Source organism: Schistocerca piceifrons, chromosome 5, assembly GCF_021461385.2.
Source record: "Schistocerca piceifrons isolate TAMUIC-IGC-003096 chromosome 5, iqSchPice1.1, whole genome shotgun sequence".
In the NCBI taxonomy this organism is placed as follows: Eukaryota; Metazoa; Arthropoda; class Insecta; order Orthoptera; family Acrididae; genus Schistocerca; species Schistocerca piceifrons.
The window spans coordinates 481,017,950-481,037,325 of NC_060142.1; the positions used below are offsets into that span (position 1 = coordinate 481,017,950).

At 38.9% G+C, this 19,376-nt stretch overlaps 1 protein-coding gene across 1 annotated transcript in view; it reads right to left on the reverse strand.

Moving 5' to 3' along the window:
* LOC124799271 (gamma-tubulin complex component 6) overlaps positions 1–19,376 on the reverse strand; it is a 243,404-nt gene that overhangs the window by 85,842 nt on the left and 138,186 nt on the right. Inside the window, exons 9-10 of the mRNA XM_047262836.1 lie at positions 18,043–18,314; positions 522–741 (exon numbers count right to left, since the gene is read on the reverse strand). Coding sequence (XP_047118792.1) covers positions 522–741; positions 18,043–18,314 — 492 coding nt within the window. The remainder of the gene's footprint in view (positions 1–521; positions 742–18,042; positions 18,315–19,376) is intronic.

Sequence of the window (19,376 nt, forward strand, 5' to 3'; positions counted from 1 at the left end):
GTCTAAATTGGCTACAGAAATATATTAGAGTAGCAGATAAAAGAAACATGTTTAGAACAGATTTATTTTCTCTTCCTTTATGGGGCACAATAAAAAGAATGTGAGAATGAAGGATAGCTAAAGCGTTCAGGTTACAAAGGGAACATCCAAAGGTTTAATTATCATCTCAAAATGTAATGTCACATAATTAATTTTTTGTTTGTCTGAAGGTACATGTCTGCAGTCCTTTTACACACCGAATTCCCATGTCACAGTACTGCAGTACGCTGTTATACAAGCCACAACAAAATGGTGCACACCATCTCCATTTCATCAATAGGCCGCACCATTTTCTTTTGGTTCAAGTAACACTATGCCACAATGATGTAGTGTGAGGGGTTTCAAAGTGCGCCAGGACTGCAGACATATACCTGCAAGTAAACAAAAAAATTCTACTCTAGCTACGAATATCCATTATTGTATTAAAAGAAGCCTATGTTATAGAACATTCATTCCTGTGGCAAATACATAGAGTCACAGACCTTTGGGCAGCAGATTCTGAGTAGGTTAATGGCTCTGCCACAGTCCAATATATCATGTTCAAGTCCCAATAGAAAATTTGGAACTGCTTTCTTATTCACATAAAAGGCCCAATTCCAATAATCACGAGTTCGTGACAGAGACATAGTTGGTCGAACACAAATAAAGAACTCTTCTTGGCTGTCATCTAGTTTACCTTCAAAGAGCCACAACTCCACATACCTGCAAACAATTGGTCCAATTTTAAAATACAGTTTCAACAATATATCTTCAAATAGGAATACTCAAAAATTTTACTGTGGTTAAAAAGTAAATAAAATAAGTTTATCTACCATAAATAACAGGGAAAAATTATATTAGTTTAAACATAATAAATATCACCTACCACTTCTCTTTTTCGGCTTTTTGGAGCTCCAAAAACTTGCAATTGTGGGCAAATTTCTGTATGTTACACAGTTCTCTGAGAATGTCATGTAGCACTGATTTCAATTAGAAACTTTTCTTATCTGTTACTTTTGTTTAGCAAGCCTGCCTGCCCACCTTCCTAATTTCCAGTAGCAGATGCCATGGAATATGTGTAAATGTTATAATTACACATTTAAAAGTGATTAACAGTGGCTTAATACAGTAAATGTCATGAAATAACAAAGAATTTATTTAATGAAACATCGTGAGTTTTTGTAAGTGGCCATAGAACCAAAGACCGATGTAACTTATATTATTTGAAGAATAACTTTTGCTGTTGGTCATTATAACAGTAGTCAGAATTTAACAAATGATAAGTCATTCTAAAAACAGGATAAGAGGATAGGGGATGAGGAGGGATAGTGAGTGCACATCAGAGAGAGAGAGAGAGAGAGAGAGAGAGAGAGAGAGAGAGAGAGAGGAAGGGAGAGGGGGGGGGGTCTAAAATTAAAACTGAAGACAGAAAAACTTGATGAAGTTGGGAGGAAGGATATAAGAAGGAAACATGAGCACCCACATGCACAGTAAGGTGTTGGAGACTAGGAGAGTGGCAGACGCAGGTATAGAACAGGGACTAGCAAAAACTGTGGCCGTTGAGCCGTGCGTGGGTTGGGTTCCCCCCATCATGTATTTTACACCCTGTTTTTAATGTACTTCCACCTCACTACGTTAATTTAAATTACTACTGTCACTGAGTTGCTGCTCTGCCTGACCGTGACCAGCACTAGCAGTGTGTATCGGTATATCCCCTCTCGTAGTATCTTTGCTTGACTGCTATTACTTCCTGGTCGTTGTCTGTCGTAAGAGAGTTCAGGTTGCGGGTTCGGGTCTGCCAGTCAGTTGGATCGCATCTGGAGCGTAGTCTGGACCTGCCAGTCGGGGAATTGCAATGTGGCACTAGTGCAGTCGGGTTGGAGCAGCAGTGAGGTCTGCTTCGACATGGCTCGCCTGACCATTGCCACCATGCAATTACCTAAGAGCCTGTGGCCCACTGAACATTGGCTGGGGTGAGGAAGCACACTTCTGATGTTTGAGCTAAGTACACCTATTGACGTGGTACACACGTACCATTTATTTTACATTTTATGCGAGTCTTTTGCCCTTTTGGGTGTTCTGTATTAATGTTGGACATTGTCGCTTTAGGCAGATTGTAGTTTTAGTGTGTTCCGAAGAAGGCTTAGTTATCCACCCCAAAACCTAGGTCAACAGCCGATTTCTATTTGCAATCGAGGCAGATTCTTAATAATCATTAAATTATTCACAATTGCTGACATGCTGCAATGTTAAAAATTCTTAAGTTTTAAATTTATCTTTCAAGCTTAAACACTGCGGCCTTCTGCCTTTAAAAGATTATGGTAATATATTTTAAAATTTTGAAACTTAATTGTTGCCTTCACCCATTGGTATTGCGCCTTGCATATGTATGTTCTACCTGCTTAGCCTTAAGGCTTTCCACTTAGCCATGATATGTTTTTTAATTTATTTGATTTGCCTCTTTAATTGCATTTTAATCTTGTTGATGTTTAAGATTTCTTGTTGTTAAACATTCTGGCCTTCTGCCTTTAAAAGTCTATGGTAATACATTCTGAAATTTTGAAATTTAATTGTGGTCCTCAGCCATTTGTATTGCACTTTGAATATGTTTGCTGTTTCTTTTAATTATTTTATTGCTAACGTAATTGGATTTTTATCTTGTTGATTTGTTAAGATTTCTTGTTTGGAGGCCTTCAGCCGTGAAAGAGTTGCATTCGGTAAAGGTCCGGCTATGAGCCACTTTGGTTGTAAACGTCATTAAATTACAATAAATGACAATTAGAAGGAGAAACTGACCTCAACCTTTGGCCCTTTCCACAATCCTGTTACCTGTTCTGCCCAGCGGGTTTGGCGGGCATAACACTGGTAGCAAAATGTGGTTACGCTCGTGCTTACCAACCCCTAGTTGCAGTCAGTTTCACTCTTGTTTCTATTGTGTCTGTGGCATCATATTGTTTGGTTTGCATTGTTTCAAGTATTAAGATAATGGCAGGCAGACAGTGTCCGGGAATCGGTCTGCTGAGAAGAGACCATCTCGTTTACAAGCTGGTAGTAAGGCGTCAACCGACGGAGGGCAGTGTTCCAGAATTGGTAGCACATTCGCGCGCTGCCATGCTGCAGCCAGTTGACACCACGTTGGCAGTGCTCGGAGAGACAGGAGTGGCAATTCGGTTTCCTTTAAGGCTACTGAAGGTCTTGAAGACATTATTTGTCTTCTAGAGGGAAGCCAAACTGGTGACAGTTAGCTGGATCGAGTGCGGGCACTGATAATGCGATAAGTTCAGACATTACCTTCTGGTCTTAAGGTAGTGGTAGCTGTTTGGTTGTCAGCTACGAATAGTCCCTTCAACTTTGGTCATTTTGTGAGGCTTAGCTCGGTGCCTTCTACTGTGTAGGGATGTCGATTGCCTGGGGCATGTTTCCTCTGCATTGTTGAAGTCTGAGCGGGTATCTTGCTATTTTCTTTGCTGGCTTAGCAATGGCTGTGAATTTGTCATCTTGCCGGACTTAGGTCAGTCTCTTCCCGAGGCAGGGATGTTGAGTAGCTAGTGGGAGTGTTTCCTCTGCAGGGGTGGGTCCGACCGAGTGTTTTGCTTCTGGGATTTCTCGGCCACTGCCTTCTACCCTTTTTGAAGGAGCACAGTCAGGACCTGCCAGTCGGGGAGTTGCAATGCGGCACTAGTGCAGTCGGGATGGAGCAGCAGTGAGGTCTGCGTCGACATGGCTCACCCGACCACTGCCGACACGCATCACTTGAGACGGGCCACGGTTTTGGTGGATCGTCGGTCGGTTGTCCTACTCAACGACGCGTTTAGGCTCACCGATGGTTCATGAGTCAGCTGTGTGTGTGTGTGTGTGTGTGTGTGTGTGTGTGTGTGTGTGTGTGTGTGTGTGTGTGTGTGTGCATCGACTCCACATTTGTCCTTGTGTGTGCTTAGTTACTGTTGGGTATCGTTCAGGTCTTTGTGCAAGTGTCTGTCAGGTTGTGTGCGTAGTTGGCATTATTTCCTTTGACAAGTTATTTTAAATGTTGTTGGCGTACTGTCTCTGAGTTGTCGGTCGTCTCATCGGGCAATGTGTAACTGGTTCTCCGAGTGCTTCTGGACCCCTTCAATTACCATCTTGTGGAACTTGGGTCATTCCTTTCCTAGTGCAGGGATGTCGTTTAGCCAGTGGGTGCATTTCCTCTGCAAGGTTGGGTCCGAGTCACTATTTCCACCTTCGTGTGCCTGCTAGCAGTGCACTCGCGATGGAGCAGCAGTCGCAGACTGACCAGCGGCAGTTGCTGCGGACCAGGGAGGATATCTCTGTGTGGTGCAGTCGCTGGGTCCGCTGCCGGTCACCGCGCACTGTCGGAGTGTGTGTGGAGCTGTCCAATCACTATGAGCTTCATGGTCCACCATCCCAGGACGTCAAAGTTGAGTGGTGTTCTAAGTACCCAAGCCTCGTTCATTCATGTTGTTCGCTGTTTGGGAGGTTTTCCTGTGAGCAACACCAAGTGTTTGTACAAATTTGAGTGCAGATAATTACGTCTGTAACATTTTGTGTTTGAGTTCTCATGTACCGATTGGTGGCAAGCAAGTCGTTGTGTCGGTCGGTCCGTGGCTGTCCCTCGGTAGTGTTCCGACAGATCAAGTATAGTTGGGCTCACCACCTGTCTCACCTAAGTGAACAAGGGCAGACCAACCTCCCTGGAGGCTTCTGAGTGCTGTTGTCAGCTATTTTAAATTCAAGGCTTACGATTTTTTTTTTCTTAAAAATTTTGCAAAATTAATTTTTAAATTTGTCTTTAATGCTTAAACATTGCGACCTTCTGCCTTTAAAAGATTATGGTAATATATTTTAAAATTTTGAAACTTAATTGTGGCCTTCACCCATTGGTATTGCACCTTGCATATTTATGTTCTATCTGCTTAGCCTTAAGGCTTCCCACGTAGCTGTGATATGATTTTTAATTTATTTGATTTGCCCCTTTAATTACATTTTAATCTGGTTGATTTTTAAGATTTCTTGTTGTTAAACATTCTGGCCTTCTGCCTTTAAAAGTCTATGGTAATATATTCTGAAATTTTGAAATTTAATTGTGGCCCTTAGCCATTTGTATTGCACTTTGCATATGTTTGCTGTTTTTTTTTTTTTAAATTATTTTATTGCTATCTTAACTGGATTTTTATCTTATTGATTTGTTAAGATTTCTTGGTTGGAGGCCTTCAGCTGCGAAAGAGTTGCATTCGGTAAAGGTCCGGCTATGTGCCGCTTTGGTTGTAAAGATTATTAAATTACAATAAATGATAATTAGAAGGAGAAACAGACCTCAACCTTTGGCCCTTTCCACAATCCTATTACCTGTTCTGCCTAGTGGGTTTAGTGGGCGTATCAGCCATGAGCACTGCATGACCTCAAGGAAAGGTAACTACAAATGTTCCCGAAGAGCAACATGTAATTCCAAGAATATAGTGTAGGCTTGAGGATGACAGAGGGCATGCATGAAATCAGCTGCAACACTGTTGTTCAAGTTTGCCACATCCTGAAGAGAAGGATGTGTATGATACTTCTTGTTCATATGAGTACAGAGTTGTTTATTGGTCACACCAAACAGAAATCTGTGTAAAAGATGTATTTGTAACAGGACTAAAATTTAAGGTAATGGATAGGAGCATAGGAAAGGCCACATAGAGGTTGTTCACTATCCATATAGGGCATAGGGTAAGGAGCAGGATTCACATACAGATTGCCTAGATGTTCCATTTGCTGTGTAGGTTGTAAATTTCACTTGGAAGATTTTGAGGACATTAATCGAGTCCATGTTATGACTTCGAATTAAGAAAGATGCCTCCTTGTGACTGATTAGCAGCTGTGTGTGATGTATTAGAAACACAAGGAGGTTTACAGACAAGTGGGAAGGATAACGTGTGTCTCTAAAAGGCACTTTGAAACATTCTACATATTAGTTGGAGAGGATATGTATTATTTGTTTGTGGTAAGGCTCTTAGGAAGGGAATCGCTGGCAGCTATTAATGGTGAAGTAGTCACTGATTGGTGACAAACTGTTAAGACGTCTTAATAGGTATAAAGCACTCGAGATTTCAGGATTTTTGATAAACTGGAGTAATTCATGTGAGTGTGACCTGCAAAACAGTTAGCAAAGGAGTTCCATTTGCATGCCCACAAATATGGTGCACATCTGTTTATGAGAAAGAAGTGGTAGGTTTGCAGTGGTGTAAGTGTTGGGAGAGGTACTGTATGATAGCAACATGGCAATGGTCATGGCACATGTTGGTGTCTAGCCAAGTTACATTAACAATGATAAGCAGTGAACAGGCAGTAATTGGTCAGTAATAGTGGAAACGTAGAGGTAGGACTATTGACTGTCCTTACTGCAAAGAGTAAGCTATGGCCTGTGCGGTACAGTTTCTGAGCCTTAAGAACACAATAGTATTTTTTTGTGCTTTTATGGGACTCAAAAGCAAGTTTAATAGTGACCTGATACAGATATAGTTTACATGGGTGTAGTAATAAGTAACAGCAAGCTATCCCACCTAACTGAGTTTGCGAATCTTGAGGGGCAAGTAAGAGGAGAGTACACAGGGTGTAGTGAGGATTTAGAGGAAGGTAGATTCAGATGAAAGTTTTTGGCATGGCTCAAAAGATATAAGCAGGCACTGTAGGGAATGCTGGGCTTCAATTTTGAGGCATCATGGTAGAAAGTTTTGTCTGTCTGACAGCTGATGAAGATTTCTGTAGGTAATTACAATGAACTATCACTACAATTATACTGGAAACATGGTCTGCAGGAAGATTGTTTTGGTTGGAATCAAATCTGAAGCTATAAATGGCAACACTTTCAGTAGCTGCGAGTTTGCTTATTATCAGGGATGGATCTAGGGAAGAAATGTGAGATTAGATTTGAGACATTTCCGAACAGATATTAAAAAGATGAGCATTCGTTTAGTTACTGATGGAGGTTTCTGCATGCAAAACCTCATATATAACATCAGATTTGCTTCTTCCACAGGTTAGTGCTGTTCACCTATGCATATATAATGCATACCTGTAGAAGTTAGCATGTTATCCAAGTTTACATTATATACAAAAATTACATGAAAATCAGCTATGCTTTTCTGAACTATGCAGACGGGAGTTATCCATGCAATACATCTTTTGCTCCCATAGCCCTCCTAGCCTCCTCCTGTGTTAAACCACTATCCCTGTACTGGCACCCAACACTTTCCCCTTCCTCTGTCTTGTCATCCAATCCACACCTCCATGTCACTTTCATCGTGGACTGCACCCTACCAGCTCTGGTACCACTATTGGCTAACCATCCCCAACCCTTCTCCCTGCCTCCCATCTCTCTCTCCCTCTACACATCCCACCCAACATACCCCCATCCAACTCTAGCCATCTGACAAAATGCTATCTCGGTATTTTGAGTCCATGCGTCATAATGTGGGGGCATAGGTGGTGTGTGTGTGTGTGTGTGTGTGTGTGTGTGTGTGTGTGTGTACTCTAGCTCAGCAACGGATTACATCAAAAGCTAGCAGCTGTTCTACCTCTTTCGTGTGTGCAGATCGATGACTTAATGCTCCTACTATCTTCTACTATTCAGTGTGTGGGGTCTTCTTTACTCCTAAATTATTTAGACCAAGTGTTTGTGAGATACACAATATAGACAATATGGTGGGCAGTATAAAAATAAATCATATATCTCCATGTAAGAAAGTGAAATTTATAGGAAAACAGAAAGCATGTGGGAATTGTAAGGATGAGACATCAAAGCTAAATGAATGTATGACCAGTTTACAATTCATAATCGGCACTCTAAAACTGGATCCACAGGCAAGTGGAAAACAGTGACGGAATAAAACTGCATTCAGGAAGTAAATTTTTTTTTTTTTTTTTTAAAAAAAAGAAAGAAAGAAAGAAGAAGAAGAAGAAGAAGAAGGAATAAAGCCATCTCACAAAAATTTGGTGGAAGGAACTGTAAGTAAATCAAAACGTGTGTGCACAAACAATTATAGTGTGATAATGGAAGATAGTGGAAAATAACTACATTGGTTAACAGAAAATATGTTATCACTTTTTTTTTAAGAAATACCACTAGGTATGGAGGAACATGCATCAATGTTAAAGCAGACATAAAACCCTGTTGCTTAAGGTTCATTGAACAGCTAGGAAAAGAGACTTCAAACTTTATGCTACAGAACTAATTTAAATATAATTGTTATCCGTACAGAGAGATGCTCAGATGGAAACATAACTACTTTCCTTGAAAATCTTGAGAAGCCACTTCATAGTATAAAAATGTTTAGTAAAACAACTATGATGTGTGGTGACTAACACAGATTTCAACAAGAACTCAAAAGACAGATTGAATGTTGAGGCCTTGTTACAAATTTACAACATACACATGACCTTTAAATCCCCTCCCAGAGTCACTAAATCATCCAGCTGTACTATAGATCAGGTACTTCTAAATACAGATAAATATTTATACAAAACTGGAAATAAAAATACAGGTTTCAGTGATTATTGTGCACAATTTATTGAATTCCGAACACAGGCTACTGGCAATACTGAACAACAAATAACAAGAAAAGGTAGAAATTTTAACAAGCAAAACTTAGAAAACCACAGGTACTTACTAAAAATAAGGAACATGGAACGAAATGTACAACTGTGAAGGCACATGTAAAAAAATTGACATGTTCGTGGAATTATTCTCACGTATTTCAATATTTCATTTCCAGATAAAAACCAAAAGTTCAAAACTAGTAAAAGAAATGTTTCTTGGCTGACAACAGGCATTAAAATATCCTGTGGTGGAAAGATGAGACTTTATGAAATATCGAAAACACAAAATGTTATCGAAGAATCGGTGGTGTATTTCAACAATTATGAGACTGTGCTCCACAAAGTCTAAACGAAGCTAAAAAAAAAATGACAAATGATTACCAATTATAATGGCCAAGAACAAAATGAAAGCCATCTGGAAGACAGCAAACAGCAAGTAGGAAATTAGCCTGCCTGCCCCCCCCCCCCCCCCCCCCCCCCAAAAGAAGGTAGACTTCCAGCTAGACAATCAATGATGGCAAACACATTACTAATCCAGATGAAGTAGCCAATGCTTTTAATACATACTTCTCAAATAATAATGAACAACTACTCTGAGATATAAAATATTTGAATAACAATTCTATCACATCACTAGCAAATCTAAATAGAAACCTTGACTCCCTATTTCTTCCCATTATAATGGCAATTAGTAAGTTAAGAACAAAATTTTCGACAGGTACGGATGAGATTCCATATTATGTCATTAGAAATGCAGGTTACCTCATTGCAGCACTATCAGTCCACCTTTTCAACACTTCATTCACAACTGGAATCTTTCCTTTTGCTTAAAGATAGTGAAACTCAAGCCACTGTCCAAAAATAGTAACAAAGTAGACATCACCAATTACAGACCTACAGCTTTGCTATCCATATTTTCATGAATACCTGAAAAAAATTCATAAGAGGTTGCTAGATTTTCCAGAAGAGAGTAACATATTATTCACAGTCCAACAAGGTTTCCAGAATGGCTGATCAACAGAGACAGTAATACAATAGACTGGATAATCCAGCCATTCTTCACACGTATGGGTGTTGAATTAGCAAAAGTGCCAGATTATTGAGAGAGTCTTAATTTTAGTGAAACACATATAGATTACACTGTGTTAAATCCAAAGATACACTCATTTTCATATAAAACTGAGTTCCTCAGTGTGTACACATACAGTAGCACCACTCACTATGAAACATGTCCCAAATTTTTAGTTGTTGCAACGAAGATACGTGACGTGCTTTATCACACAATGGCTTTACAGGCATTACATTGGTCTTGCATGTTTCTTATTGTTGCATAATGTGCTCCAGGAAGATATCTGCATCTTCAGCACCAGCGGTGTGAGATACCTTTATGCTCTCTTCTCCTATGTCCTCTTCTTCATCACTTTCATCATATCTTCCCTATATGCTTTTAATTATCTCTTCATCTATTGAAGATTGGTCATAAACAGTTGCTCTTCCAACACTGTACTCAGCAGCAATGGCTTTCTGCAAAGAACCTCAGTTGCACTTGTCTCTAATTTTGAGTTTTTGCTTGAGGTCTAGTACAATGTGTTTCATTTTATAAGCCATAATACTGACCCCTAAAGAAAGTCACAATTTCAAATATGTAAAGCACAGTTTAACATCGCAATTAACTAACAACATTGTTGCACATGAGAATTCATTATCATCTGCATCATTTCTGCTTGAGCAACTAGAGGCTGGATGTGGGTCAGATTACTGAGAGGCTGGACTACTGAGATTCACCAGATTAACGAGAGTTTAGTGTATTTTGGAGTGAAGTGCTCCAAAAACTTGATAGTGGAGAAGAAAAAGTAACTGGCATGTGCCTTGATCTGTCTAAAGCCTCTGACATCACAGACCATATCCTGCTGCTGCAGAAGCTTACAGGCTCCAAGCACGTAGCAGAAATACAACTTCAAGAAGATAATAAATCAACCAGATACTATTCTGCTTACAAAGAAGTAAAGTATGGTATACAACAGGGCTCCGTCGTGGGTTCCACCCTATTTTTGCCTTAATTTTCATGATGTCAAGAGAAATAGTGAAGAGGATATAAAAATTAAGATATCAGACACAGATATTGCAAGTGTAACTGACACAAAATTTCTGGGGATCTGGTGCCAAGATAACCTTAGAGGAAGTACTCACCCTGATGGCATATTTAAGGGACTAAGTACCATGTGCCTGAATATTGTTGTCATAAGTACTGCCTAACAGCTGTTTACTATGCTAATATACGTTCTGTTCTGCAGCATGTTATCACTTTCTGCGATAATTTGCCATCCTGCCTAAAACTCTCCAGAATGCAAAAAACAACAGCGAGAATAATGGCTGGAATAAAAAGGAACAAACCCTGCACACATCTATTTAAAACGATGGGGATTCTTCGTCTTCCAAGTATTTACCTCTCTGAAAGTGGAATGTTTATTAGGTAATATGCAACAACAAAATCTAGTGTCATTCTAAAAAATGAAAAGCTTTATCATCATGACACGAACAGTAAACTGTCACATGCCAGAAATAAAAACCAGTTTGTGCCTAAAGGAATATTACATCTTGCTAAAATTATTTACCATAAGTTGCCAAAAGAAATTATAGTAATAAATCATCTAAAAAAATTAAAGCACTGTTAAAAGAATATCTATTAATACATTGCTTTTATAATCTGGAAGAGTTCCTCATAAATATTTGAAAGCCCAAGAAAGTTTATGGTAAGTGTATAAGCCACATTCTTTATCACTTACAAAAATATTGAGTCAATATGACTATCTACTTGTAGCATGTAAAGACTGTAATTATTAATATTAGTTCACTTGTAGCACACAAAGGCTGTAATCAATAATATCACTTTATTCATATTTTCAGCTGTAATTTTTTAGTTAAAGTGGTTTAATTAACTCAGAGCTGAAAAAACTATATTCATTAATACATAGAAAACATCATGTAAATGTGGAGATATAACTGCAGTGAACTGTTCAGTATCTGGTGTGCTGTGCTGTACATGTTAAGATTTAATGGACCAAATAAAAAATGGAAATACGACTACCTACTGATTGACAAACAGCTTCTCAGATGTACTTTATTTTTTATGCAGCTAAGGGAAGAATATGTAACTTTTTAATAACTACTGTGTATCAATTTTCGGTCGCTTGATATAAAGGACGCACAGTGAAATTAAAACTGAAGACACTGTGATGAGATTGACTATTAATTCAACAAAAATGAAGACTGTTACTCTAAGATAACAAAATATAATTCAGAACATACCTATAACAATGTATAACATTTTTAACAAGTTTCAGTAAAGTATTTTATCTTGTACATAATGAAAAATGTACAAAAGTTGCCAAAGACATAAGAACAACATCAAGAACGTTTCACAATTCGGTATATTTTATTCTGGAATTAGAGTTTGCCAACATCATGTTACATCAGACAAATGTACAATGACTCGAGCAACAAGAAGCAACATATTGCTTGGCTAAACAGTGCATAGTGACCCTATGTCCCAGCAGGAGGCATAAATAGTTCGTAATAATGCTGCAAACCAGTGTGACATATACATCAAAAGTACACACTGGATTCTTTGGTCATAATGTGAATAGGGATGGAAATGTAATGACATATAAATACTGATACCAATCGATTTTGTAAAGATTTTACTTTATAGTTTGTATATCACACTGGGTAATCAGCTAGTACATAGCACAAACCACAGTATTGCTACTACTACAATTATGAGGGTAGGGCCTAAATCAATGCAACTTCTTCTTCTATTTTTTTTTTCTTTATTGAAGCTACCAGCTGGGTTGGAAAATGCAACACATACAGATGAAAGGATGAGGTGGGAAATATGTGTGTGGACACTGAAGAACACATGAACATTGTGCTTCACATATTTACTGTGGTAGTGTACAGGAAAATACTGGTTTCATGATGCAAATTGATTACAGCACAGCACACATAAGCTGACGTGACCAACTGGACCTAAGGGCTCTCAAAGTAGTCCCCTGCAATGTTCATCACACACTGCCAATGATGTGGGAGGTGCTGAGTACCATCTGCATCATAATTTGTCACACCATGTCTGAGTCAGGTCATCTGTTGTTGCACAGCATTGCACCTCTCAAGTCTCAAACACCTACCACATAGTGTTTCCTTTACCTTTCCTAGTGCTCCAATTCTTCCTATTCCCAGCATCGCACCTGCTGCCATACAAACGCTGTTTAGTGAGGTTTTGCATTGTCGTGCAGTATGATTGCACTGTCCACAAGATCCAGACATTAGTTCCAAATTCCACATCATACCTGTCACACCAGGAAGTCTCTGTAGTACTCTGCACTCACTGCTCTGCCATGTGGGACAAAGTGGCACACAATGACACCCCAGATGCCACACGCAATGAACACCTTGAATTTCACAAGTGATGCATTCTGATGGAACTTCTAGTGTCTTGGTAATCTGGCAAGTCACCATTCCCCAGACTGACCTTTGAATTCCAATTCATATGCCCTAACCCAAAATTCATCAATCCAATTATTCATGACAAGAACTGGTCGCTGTCCTGTTGCCAGTGTGCTAAGAGGTCAGAGCATATCGCATATCTCACTCATTGTTGAACTTCCGTCAGTTCATGCAGTACCCACTGTGATGCAATTTTGCGCAATTGCAGCCCTATTCGCAATATCCTGTCCACTTGCCCCCTCTAACTCCAGTAGTGTCCATCATCTGCCTTCCTCCAGAAGCTGCTTTATGATGGCAAATGCCATGTCAGTCCACACACTGGCAATTTGTCCCACACATAATGAGGGCATTATTCCCAAGCACTTCCACCAATTCACCGTGACATTCTCATGCATTTCTATCTCAGATAATGGCTATTTTGATGTATGTGCACTGCTTAACACAAGTTACTTCCATCTCGCATGACACAGAGCCATCTGTTGTGAGTGCACACTACACCTGTTCAGCTTCTCCATGAAAAACAGCACTTTGTGATCTATACACATATCCGCAAGAAAAACGGCATTTGCAATGACTTTTACCCCAACCCTTATATTGTTTATTATTATTATTATTATTATTATTATTATTATTATTATTATTATTGTGGATCACTGCAATCCACAACTCTTCTACTGTTGCTTTCATCCAATAGATCCAGAAGGGTTGTGTAGTATTCATCAGTTACTGTTTTTCCTCTTGGAAGTGAAATAATAAGAACAACTTTTGTATCACATAAAATACTTACCATAATATTTAGGACAGATTAAACTGACTTCGCCTTTTTTGGTGATACACAACAAGGCCCAACCTCCTGCTTTGATTTCTGTTCTATTTCTGGTGAGCAGTGGTGGGTGCATCTCTCAACTACAGTGACAAACTGGCACACTTATTTTTAAAATGGTTCAATCACATCTGAGACATTCGTTTCAGAATGCATTCAGTAAGCAAGTTAATCACCTCGCTCCAAGCTTTCTCAGACTTAATTCATGATATAAAGTGAGTCATACTATATCTTCTTGTATATATTGGGTTGGTGCATAAGTTCACAGCATTTTTCCATAAGCTTAATAAACACAACAGATACACATAACAGAGACTTTAGTCATCAATAATATATTCTCCTTCACTATTTACAACACTCTGCCAATGCCGGAGTAACTTTCTAATTCCGCGACTCTAAAAATCACTCAGTTTTGAGGTAAGGAACTCATAGAGCAGTGTTCGAAGTGCGTTTTCATATGGAAAGGAAGTTCCTTGAAGTTCGTTCAATAGAGAGTGAAAAAGGTGAAAATCTGAGGCCAGGATCAGAAAAATCATCAGGTGGCCACATGTAAGTCTCTGCTTGCTCGTCATAAATTGGCTCAAGAACAATAGTGGCCATTCCTATCCTATATTGTTACTGGTGTTTGCAGAATGACTTCCCAACCCAACTCCTGCATAGCGTTTTTCATCAGTCTAGCAGAATCCAGGCAGGCATTATTGTGGATTAGCAACACTTCGCACAGTCTTCCTTGTCACTGTTCCTGGATTGTGTCTGCGAGATGTTATTGACAATAAATGGTAGCAGTGATGGTTGCATCTCGGGGAAGCAATTCATAGGCACCACACCATTATTGTTCCACCACATTCGTAACATTATCTTTTGTGGATGCGTGCAGGTCTTTGTACCTGCTACTTTGTTTGGGTTCAGCCATTCCTTTCTCTTCCTTATTTTAGCATAAAGACACCTCTTCTCATCATCAGTAACAATACAGGATAGGGATGGTCACTATTGTCCTTGAGGCAATTTATGATGAGCAAGCAGATATGTACATATGGCCAACCACTGATTTTTCTGATTTTGGCTTAGAGCATTTGGTACCCACATACCTGATTTTTGAACCTTCCCCACTGAATGCGAAAGTTGCACAATGGTGTAATGATAACAGTTCATGAGACTTGCCATTTCTTGAGTACACTGATGTGGATCATTGTGGATTAATGTGTTTAAACGATCTTCATCAAACTTCAAAGGTCTTCCTGAATGTGGAGAATCACTAATTTCAAAACAATCCTCTTTAAAATGAGAAAATCATTTTCCTGCTGTGCTCTGTCCAATGACATTATCCCCAGATATGGTGTAAATGTTTCTAGCTGCCTCTGCCACTTTCATCCCTCCACTAAACTCAAACAGAAGTATATGTTGGAAATGTTCCAATTCCTCCACTTGGCACTCCATTTCCTAGCATTCGCAGCTCTACTCACTATCTCCACATGGCAAAATGACAATATGTAAACTCAAATGGCAATAATGAACTACAAATACAAAATGACCAATTGATAAATAAACTCACAGCAACCAGAATACTAACATGCAAAACAGAAACCCTACGAAGTTACGCACCAACCTCATATGTGCTATTAGCTATTTCATATATCTTTAATTGCTATTTCATACACCTATAATTCTCAATTACACCTAAATGTTTTCATAATAATATGGTTGCAGTTATGGGCCAGACTTTATACGGATCACCTTCAAGAGACGTATGGCACATCTGAATTCACTCACTCTTTTCTTAGCGGCTGAAGATGATGAAATATAGTCACATACATACATCTGCTGTCTTTTAATAAAGTTCTTTTTATGATAAAACAAACTGAAGAATTTTATTACCACAGGATATTCTAGTTTAACCATGTAACCAAAACATTCTCAATATGATTACTTGGAAAAAAACATATGAACAGACTATTCTGCACACCAACTGACACTTGACTTGAATTATTGTGCAACATGTATCAACATAAAAAAAACCATTTATATCAACACCATCTCTCTGCCAGAACAAGAAACTTTTCATCTTGATCTTCTCATTACCCATATCTTTTTCTATATTACATCTTCATCCCCTTCTTTTCTGAAAAACAATTCTCTTATTTACTGAAAATCTCATTTTCCAACATCAGCTGGTATGAAAAATCTTTATTATTACTATCAGTTCCAGTTGTCAAAAATCATCATCAGGCACATGAAGTTTTGTGATCAGAGTTTCTCTGAGTAAACATATGGAGTTCAGACCCATTCTACAGTGTGTGCAAGAAGCCCCAGCACACCTCTAGACTTTGTACAATTGGGGTATTAAATAAGTGTTTTATTGTGTTCCTGTTTTCAAGCTGACAAAAAGCACTGTGCACAGACAGGGCAAAAACTGAGAAAGATAATGAGTACATTTAGAGATCACTTCGGCAAGGCCCCACCTTGTAATGCAATCCCACTTGATTAGAAGAAACGTGCTTTTGTTTCAGAGATCTGTCAACGGCAGGCCCCAAAGCAGATGTAAGAAATTACAAGAGGTAATGTGTTCCAATGTTGAGCAATCAACTGAGCAGTACCTGCTGAAATTAATTCTCAACACTATATGACCACATCAACAAAAATTCAAAAATAAAACGATTTATTAGTAGACTGATGTTCGTGAAAAAATTATTGATAATAATGTGTGTGTGTGTGTGTGTGTGTGTGTGTGTGTGTGCGCGCGCACGCGTGTGTGTGTGTGTGTGTGTGTGTGTGTGTGTGTGTGTGTGTGTTTGCAGTTTTGGGCACTCAGTGGCAAGGTTAACAGTGGCTTTATGAAAATTAGTGGGAACGGATGTGGTTAAAATGTCATAAAACAAGTAATAGTATGTCTTGCTGACTTTACTAGATGCAGCTTATCATCTGTCATTTCTGGCCATGCTTCTTCCTGTCCATGCATGATTTGTACCTCAACAGTCAGGTGTAATCATGTATGGGGTTGGCATAATGAACTATCTGTTATTGTGACAAGCCTTCTTGACTGCTTTACATCTGCCATTTTCCTTTCCTGACAAAAACACAGAACAGTGAGTTTCAGCCTGCCATGCTTTGTTCACAGAATGTCCAAATGCTGTGTTGCTCAAGATTGTTACTTTCTGGCAAATGTGTGATATACTGAAATTCACAGTGGAGTAGTAGATTTTTCAGTTTAAATGAAATCCCCATTATGTGCAAGAGCTGCACCTCGCAATACACAGGACGAGATGTCATCACAGTACTTGTTAAGAGCATATTTTTTTGAAGGGTACAAAGTTAATATCTCTGTTTGAAGACAAAGGAATCGTGGACCACATGCGGTTACAGTGGGGTGGCGGTCCAGCACATTTTGCTATTTGAGTGTGATTTCCTTGATGAACACTTTTGAGACCACAGGATTAGACATAGTTCAGTAACTTGTCGAACCACACTGAAATGGGCACTATGAAAACCAATCCTTAACATGCCAGACAACCCATTATGGGGAATAATCAAGCACCATGTGGCCCAATGTTAATACAACATTAATGAAGAACTGCACAAAAGTGTTGGGAAAGCCTTTTAAAACATAATTCCTGAGATGCTCCACAAGATATCAAAGAGGACATGGAGATACTTAGATCTCAGTGTCAGGCATGGTGGTGCACACATAGATCCACTTGTCCAGTGTTTATGTCAGTACTCATATATATTAGCCACTGTTTATACATATGAGTTGGGACTTTCAAACACACTGTAGACAACGTCTTGTAGAGTGGGACAGAGTTGAACGAACATATCCACATTGAGGCTGTGATTGAAAAGATTTCTATGTCTGATGATGATTTGTGACAATTGTAACTGATAGCAATGATAAAAGTTTTCATAGCTGCTGATGGAGATACAACATGACTTTTGATATCTACAAGCTGTGGAGCACCAACTGCTGCAAATATTTCAATTCTCTAATCACTGAAGTTCAAATAATTATTAAAATTTTCCATGCTGCAATTCACTCAATTTATACATTACTTCAGTTATAGGTTTTTCCTCATAACTGCTATTGACACATCGTTTTCAGGTTCTGTATCCTTTAAATCAACACTTACTTGAGATAAATGGAAGTCCCTGCATGCAGCATAACAGTAAGCAGGGGAGCTGTGATTGGGCACACTGCCTGCATAGCAGCATCATGAAGTTGTGACAACAAGTAAGCAGTGGTGGTGGTATGCTGTGACAGGACATGTGAAATGCAAAACAGTTGAGGCATTATGAATCGCCTGATGGAGTTAGCTAATGAGAGAAGACTTCCGCTGAACTTTTGTCTGAGTAGTTCACCCCGATAGAGGCAAAGATAATGACGTACACACTCACAAATGGCCTGTAATAAAAACATAATGAATTAGTTGTGGCCTACTTATACTGTTCTGGATTGATCCATTATTTACTTTAAGAATAACAACAAGTGATTTAAAAAAAAAATGTAATGACATTTATTTAAATACATACAAATGGACTTCAAAACATTAAAGCTCAAAAATAAAGAAAGGATACACTCGTTTCCTCAAACTTCATAAATGTGTAACCAAACAGTGGAAAATCTGGGACTGAATAACAACAATACAAAAAGGATAGATTGCCACTCACCGCATAGAGGAGGCTTTTAGTGGCAGACAGGGTAATGAAAAAGAGTGCTAGAATTTATTCAGCTATCAGACTAAGTCCTCCATCAGTTGTACAAAATAAAACTCAAAATTGCACAAGTGACACTCACTCTCATAACTTATATTATGAGTTTCTCACTTTCCTTACAATATCTTTTAATGACTTTTGCAGCTCTCATTGTTCTCCTCTTTCTTTCCCATTCACAAAATTCATTCCTTTCCAAAATATACTTTTGCACTCCAAAAACGGAAGGCACACACTTCCTGTCTGTCCTTTGAAACCATTTAAAAAGTTAATAGTTGAAAGTTTGTATTTGTGAGTGTAACGCCAACCTCCACTGGCCCCTTTGACTTTGGCAGGAAACTTTTTAGCCCCTCAAACACACACACAGTTTTTACAACTGTCTGTCCCTCACACACCTGGACAGTATAATCCATCATGCTAACTACATAGCAACAGGCCAAATAACACCTCTAAATATCAAAGACCAATGGCTATCCATCTTCACAGGAACATTCACACATTCTTCTTCTCCTTGTTTTGAAAAGTCACTAACACAACCACACTAGTCGTCTCATGGTTGCTGAGTTCAAAGCACCATTACATATATATCTTGCTTTACTGGATCAACATCTGCAACCTGTTGTACGAAAGAATGCATCACAGAAACCACCAAAAGCTGCTGTAATGCATGTGTATTCATGGGCAACCAGTTTTGGTCAAGCTAACATCTACAAGTCATGGATGCACATCACGTTGAAGGAAGGTTCCTTGGCAT